The sequence below is a fragment of the Montipora foliosa genome, chromosome 7 (genome assembly GCF_036669935.1).
Source record: "Montipora foliosa isolate CH-2021 chromosome 7, ASM3666993v2, whole genome shotgun sequence".
In the NCBI taxonomy this organism is placed as follows: Eukaryota; Metazoa; Cnidaria; class Anthozoa; order Scleractinia; family Acroporidae; genus Montipora; species Montipora foliosa.
The window spans coordinates 4,701,852-4,709,260 of NC_090875.1; the positions used below are offsets into that span (position 1 = coordinate 4,701,852).

Sequence of the window (7,409 nt, forward strand, 5' to 3'; positions counted from 1 at the left end):
TCAGCAAAAAAGTTCTTTAAGGCAGACCTGATGAACAGTAGATATGTGTACATTCCAATCTGTTGTCACCGGAACTGCCTTCTGAACCGGAACTCGAGTACACGTCATCTCCCATGATACCTCTGGGTCATATGCCATGTGCTCGAAGAGTCGGACATGTTTAGTTTTGAAAATGTTTGAATATTCTTTGCATCGAACGAAAAATATGGACTATGTCGTTTTTGATTGACTTCTACCCGGACTCGTCAACATATGTAAGTTTTGTAGAATTTTCGCACTCGTCGTTTTTGAGACCTATTTTTGACAGCTTTCATAAGATACACTCGTATCTGTTGCAGCGAATCTACAACTACAACAACAACTTGTGAGATCAAAATAAAAGGCAGAGAAACCAGTAGAACCTGTGTGCGTGAAACTGTTGTCGAATCTCGATATTCACGGAGCCGGGATTGAGAGAATTGCAGGAGTGACTACATCTCATTCGATATGGAGAGCAAAGAAGGCGAAAAAAGCGACATGGAGTTGTGTGGAGGCGAGGAGGACGACGCGGAAAATGTTGAAATATCTTCCGAAGTGCCAGCGACTCGTACCGTTAGAACAAGGAAGCCAAATCCGAACAATCGTGAAGAGGTAGAAGTGGAAGAAATTCACAGATTAAGGCGTTCGCTTAGCGGCTATTTGTCACGAGTAAGTACATGCATAAGTCAGTTGAAAACATGTCTCTCCGAATGGGGGAAAGCTGAGGGAATTCGTGAAAGTGTGAAGAACCTTGAGCATGCATGGGAACGCTACAATGATCAGTACCAGAATTACTTGTGCAAGGAGTTGTCTGTTCAAGAATTTGGGCGGGTTGAGTCCAACTATGTTAAGGTTTATGAGGACTATTCTCGATATGTCAAAGCAGCCGAAGAAAGATTGTCTCCCCTCGCGTATTGCATGTCAAATAAGAGTTCAAAATCTCGTGTAGAACAACCTAAATTATCATCGATAACTTCGACTGGCTCAAGCATCTCGAGATCCTCAAAATCTTCCCGATTAAAGGAACTGAAGAGAAGTGTAGAGTTGAACAGGCTTAAGGCCCAACAGGCACTTGAGTTAGCAAATTATGAAGCTGAAATGGAAAAGAAAAAGATTGACATTGAGATGCAAAAACAGAAAACAGCAAAGGAAATGGTATTTAAAGCTCAGTTGGAAGCTAGAGAAATCGCTCTTCTTGTTGAAGAGGAAGGTGATGCAGTCTCGTGTGCCCTAAGTTTGCAAAGCGAGACCGATGATAAGATTGAATTTGAGCCTCCCATCACTAGGAGTCAACAAACAGCAACTTGGGTAGCACGCTGCCACCAGGACACTCCAGAAGATAGATTGAATCATAGCGAACTCACACCTCAGTTAAAGAAGTATAGTGAAGAAATTACCAGTCCTCATTCCAGAGATCCTTCCCATATCCAAAGAAAGGAGAACTTTATCGCAAATGGAGATGATAACGGTGAAAATGAGAATTGCCTGCATGAAAAGGAACAGATGAATCCGTGTAAAAATCCTCAGGCTATTCTTTTGAAGGTGACCACGTTGCAAGCTATGCAGCCTGTCAAGTTTAGTGGAAATGCAGCGGATTTTCCGATTTTCAGGAGAAGAATTCGAGATAACCTCGAAGATGGACTATTGTCGGATGCCCAACGGATTGAATTTCTCCCCAAATTTGTGTCCGGAGAGGCTTATGAGGTGGTTGAAAGATCTGTGGGGTGTTCCTATGACGACATTATAGCAACCCTGGAGGAGCGCTATGGCCAACCAGCCGCAGTTGCTGCAGCGTGTATTAATATGCTTACCACAGGACCAAAATTAGGAAACAGAGACTTCAAGGGTTTGCGTAATTTTGCTGAAGAACTGCAGTGTGCCTCACGAAGACTGGAAGGAGAGTATGAACATGAGGCAAGTACCACTTCAAATATGAAGATGATCGTAGCACGACTGCCAGATTACATCATCAACAAATGGGCAGATGTATCGTACTCTAACAGAGAAAAGGGACAGAACCCAAAGTTAAAGGACTTAGCTCAATTTGTGAAGCGACAAGCTGCCATCAAAAACGACCCTGGTTTTGCTGGTGTTTCGTTAGTCGCAAGTTCGGAGGTCAAGGGAAACAGAACAAAGTCATTGAAAGTCAACAACAGGTCATTCATCCCCGAGCCCACAAGGCACACTTCATCCTTTGCCACCGATGTTAAAGGAAAGACCACTGGCCGAAAATTGCTCAGCGAAGGACGAAACAGCATCACACCCGCTAATAGGAGTTGTTTATGTTGCCCCGGATCTCACGAACTATCTTCATGCCTCGAGTTTCAGAAGAAGGATTTGCAGAGCAGATGGGACATTGTGAAAGTTAACCGGTTGTGTCATGTTTGTTTGAGAGTTGGACACCTTCGAGGAAGGTGTGAATCGCCGAAATTCTGCCCTTGTGGGAGCAACAAACGGCACCATAAGTTACTCCATAACCCCTCAAATACAAGGAGAGACAATGACAGACTCAATCAAGCTAGTACAGAAGAACCGAATGCGGCAGTGACAGACCCGCATGCCGAAGTTCCTGGTGATCAAGGACCTTCAGGAATCAGACATACAGCGCAATATGCTACCGTCACACAGCCAGGCTCAACAAAAACTGTGCTTCTGCATGTTATACCAGTGAAAATCACATCACCTGGCGGAAGGTCTGTCACCACTTACGGGCTGTTAGACAACGCTTCCCGTGGAACCGTGATTAGTGGAGATGTTGCTAAAGAATTAGGGCTGAAAGGTCATAAGGAGTTTATATCTGTTAGCACCTTGATGCAGCAAGAAGATGAAGAGTTTGAAGTGGTGGAATTTAAATTGCAATCTGCGAGCGGAGAAGGTGAAACGCTTAATGTTGAAGAGGGCCTGGTCTCGGAGAAATTCAATGTCAAAGAAAGATGTCTACCTGAAGATATTGACAGAAGATCGCACCCCCACCTACTGGACATTGATGTGCCAGACGTAAAGATAAAGAAAGTATCAGTGCTGATTGGAAAGGACGTGGGTGAAGCGCATGAAGTCCTCGAAGTGCGAAAGTCAAATAGACCTGGTAGCCAGTTGCAAGCTCAGCGAGGCCCATTGGGCTGGGTGATCACGGGAACAATTCTGGGCTCACCAAATTACAGCGAAGTCAATGTCCACTTCACATCTTGCGAGAGAAAATTGCACGAACAAGTTGAGAATTTTTGGAAGATAGAAGGATTTGGAGCGAAGCCTTCGTGTAAACCTATAATTGAGGAGCCGGTGCCTAGACGTCAAAACCACTATTTATCTAGAGAGGATATCCGCGCAGTAGACATTCTCGAGAAGACCACGAGACTGACTGACGGTCATTACGAGACCGGACTGTTGTGGCGGAAGGACGATGTTGAACTGCCAAACAACCGCAAGGAGGCTGAAAAGAGGTTGCAGAGTTTGAAGAGGAAGTTCCGTAAAGACCCTAGCCTTGAAAGGAAATATCGCGCAACGATGAACGACTACATAGCTGAGGGTCATGCGCGGAAGTTAACGACAGAAGAGGCTTCTATAACTGGCTCTAGAACTTGGTACCTTCCGCATTTCGCAGTGACCAATTGCAACAAGCCAAATAAAGTACGAATTGTGTTTGATGCTGCCGCCGAACATAAAGGAACCTCGCTGAACAAAAACCTATTACCGGGCCCTGATTATACTAACAGTCTGGTTGGTGTGTTATTGAGATTCCGCGAGGAGAAGGTCGCATTGGTTGGAGACATTAAAAGCATGTTTCACCAGGTGAAAGTCCGACCAGAGGATCAAGATTCCCTACGGTTCCTTTGGTGGAGTGGGAGCTTAGACGAAACACCTAATGAGTACGCAATGACTGTACACATATTTGGTGCTACAGACTCGCCATGTTCGGCGAATTTCGCCTTGTTGAGAACTGCTGAAGACAATTGGAAAGAGTTCGACCCTGTGACCGTAGATACTCTGAGGGACAACTACTATGTCGACGATCTACTCAAGTCCATGCCAACACCAGAACGTGCGATTACGCTAATGCGGGAGCTGATTGAACTTTGTGCAAAAGGTGGTTTTAACCTTACGAAATTTATGAGCAATAACCGAGAAGTCTTGGCCGCAATACCTGTTGAGAAGAGAGCGGATCCAACACTTGACTTCACCCTTCATCAATTGCCGGTGGACAGAGCCCTTGGAGTAAGATGGCACATCGAATCTGACACCTTTGGTTTCAAAGTCGTGAATTTGGATAAAGGCGACACGATGAGAGGAGTTTTGTCAACAATCTGCTCAGTATTTGACCCTTTGAACTTGGCTGCACCAGTCATGCTACCAGCAAAGCAAATCATGCAAGATCTGTGGAGGAAGAAGATAGCGTGGGATCAACCACTCGACGGGAAAATTCTTCAGAGATGGCAGCAATGGAAGAACAACCTTCCACTCCTAGCTGAGGTGAAAATTCCAAGATGTTACTTCAGTCGCACAGATCACGAGAAAGCTACACTTCAACTCCACCACTTTTGTGATGCTTCAGAAATCGGCTACGGTACCTGCACCTACCTTCGAACAGTCTACCCTGATGGAACTGTAGAATGTGCATTTATTACGGGGAAATCCAGAAACGCTCCTATCAAAACAGTCAGCATTCCCCGACTAGAATTACAGGGAGCTCTTTTGGCAGCACGTGTGGACTTTTCAGTCCGACAGGAACTGAACTTCGAATTTGAAAGGGTGGTTTTCTGGACGGATTCAATGATCACCTTGAACTACATCTACAGCGAAAGTCGACGATTTCAGACGTACGTTGCAAATCGGGTTACAGAAATCAGGGAACTCACCGCTCCTGAACAGTGGAGACACTGTCCAGGGAAGCTTAACCCTGCAGACGACGTTAGTCGAGGGCTAGAAATGAAAGAATTTCAGAACAATGAACGTTGGTTGAACGGACCGTCCTTCCTGTGGAAAACAGAGGATCACTGGCCGGAGATCAAGCATGACGAGGTGGCAGTTGACAAGCTTGAGATAAAAAAGGAAGTATACTTGATCGAAGTTGAAACGGCTACACCACTAGACAACCTCTTGACCAGATATTCTCGCTGGATAACCTTGCTGCGATCATTTGCCTGGTTACTGAAGTTCATAAAGTGGCTGAAGTGGTCTTCGAAGGAAAAGAAACGTGAGCCAGAGTCTTGTCAAGTTGAAAATCACGTTACACAGGAGGAACTCGAAAGGTCGAAGAGAGAGGTTGTATCTTTGGTGCAGCGAAAGGCCTTTCCTCATGAGATAAAAGATCTCAAAGCAGGACGTCAAGTGAAGGCATCAAGCCACATTTTGAAGCTCAAACCAGTTATCATGAATGATGGAGTCATGAGGGTCGGCGGTAGAATTTCGAGAGCTCCTATCTCATCCAATGCCATGAATCCGATGATCCTGCCTAAAGACCATCACGTCTCAAGAATCCTGATACGTCATTTGCACGAGAGGAATGGTCACTGTGGAACTGAACAGGTCTTGTTCTTTCTCAGGGAAGAGTTCTGGATGGTGAAGCCTAGAGTAGCTATAAAGGAGGTTCTTGGGAAGTGCTTACTATGTAAGAAGCTTATGCCCCGTAAGATGAATCAAGAAATGGCCGAGCTGCCCAAAGTTAGGCTGACCCCGTATGAACCCCCTTTCACGTTCAGTGGAATCGATTACTTTGGACCCTTTCACGTGAAAAGAGGGAGAGGAAGAGTTGCAGACAAACGTTCGGGGGCGATTTTTGTGTGTCTGAATTCGCGTGCAGTACACCTCGAAGTCGCGAAGTCTCTAGATACTGATGATTTCATTCTTGTTTTGACCCGATTCCTGAATCGAAGAGGCCATGTGAGAGAACTGCGGTCAGATAACGGGACGAACTTCGTTGGGGCAGATCGCGAAATCAGGGATGCCGTAAATCGAATTGATAACTACAAGGTTGGAAGAGAATTGATGCAGCGTGGATGTAAGTGGGTGTTCCACCCTCCTGGGGCCTCCCACATGTCCGGAGTCTGGGAACGATTAGTGAAAACGGTAAAACGAAGCTTGAAGGCCATCCTGGGAAAAGATCTTATCAATGAAGAGGTTCTCCAAACAGTGTTTACCGAGGCTGAGCGTATCGCTAACTCTAGACCTCTGACAAGAAACCCTTTCAGCCCTGATGACAGCGAACCTCTCACGCCAAATCATTTCTTGAACATTCGCCCTTCTACGAACCTGCCCCCGGAAGTTTTTGAAGAGAATGAAAGGATGAGCAGGAAGAGATGGAGACAAGCTCAAGTTCTTGCCAATCATTACTGGAAGCGTTGGTTGAGAGAATATGTCCCATCGTTGCAAGAAAGACAAAAGTGGAACCAAGTTCGAAGAAACCTACGCATTGGAGACCTCGTCCTGATCGCTGATGATAATGTTCCAAGGAACCAGTGGCCCTTAGGTCGAGTTGCAGGCGTGTTCCCTGGCAAGGATGGATTAGTGAGGAGTGTCGAAGTGAAAGCTAAAGGATCTTTTTTCAAGCGACCAGTTACCAAGATTTGTTTGCTAGAAGCGGCAGATGATGAAGAAGGACAGTGAGCTTGGCTGAACGGCCTGCTTGGTAACAAGAACGAATTTCAAATGTGATGAACTTCGGTCAAAGGGCGTTCATGGGGGGGGCGATGTTGTCACCGGAACTGCCTTCTGAACCGGAACTCGAGTACACGTCATCTCCCATGATACCTCTGGGTCATATGCCATGTGCTCGAAGAGTCGGACATGTTTAGTTTTGAAAATGTTTGAATATTCTTTGCATCGAACGAAAAATATGGACTATGTCGTTTTTGATTGACTTCTACCCGGACTCGTCAACATATGTAAGTTTTGTAGAATTTTCGCACTCGTCGTTTTTGAGACCTATTTTTGACAGCTTTCATAAGATACACTCGTATCTGTTGCAGCGAATCTACAACTACAACAACAACTTGTGAGATCAAAATAAAAGGCAGAGAAACCAGTAGAACCTGTGTGCGTGAAACTGTTGTCGAATCTCGATATTCACGGAGCCGGGATTGAGAGAATTGCAGGAGTGACTACACAATCAATAGAAGGTTGCTATTATAATTGTAATCTATAAAAGATTCCAGTACAATAAAGTGAAATATGGTGGTAATTTGTTGTAACAGTGATTTGAGGTAAAACTGCACGAAATTATCTGTTATAATAATTTTACAGTACATAATTTTCAGCTTCAAATTATCTCAAGTTCATTATTATAGGTAACATACACTTGCAATTATAGTTTCTTTTTGCAGTTTACATTGGTTGCTGGCTGTCTTAACCCCATGGTATGCATTTCAGGATATATTTTTTAAATGTACACGTATATA

At 44.8% G+C, this 7,409-nt stretch overlaps 1 protein-coding gene across 1 annotated transcript; it reads left to right on the forward strand.

Annotated features, from left to right (window-relative positions):
• Positions 1-486: 486 nt before the first annotated feature.
• On the forward strand, positions 487-6,618 carry LOC138009719 (uncharacterized). The gene has a single exon (XM_068856748.1). It carries the CDS (start codon positions 487-489, stop codon positions 6,616-6,618), a length of 6,132 nt encoding a protein of 2,043 aa, XP_068712849.1.
• Positions 6,619-7,409: the final 791 nt, after the last annotated feature.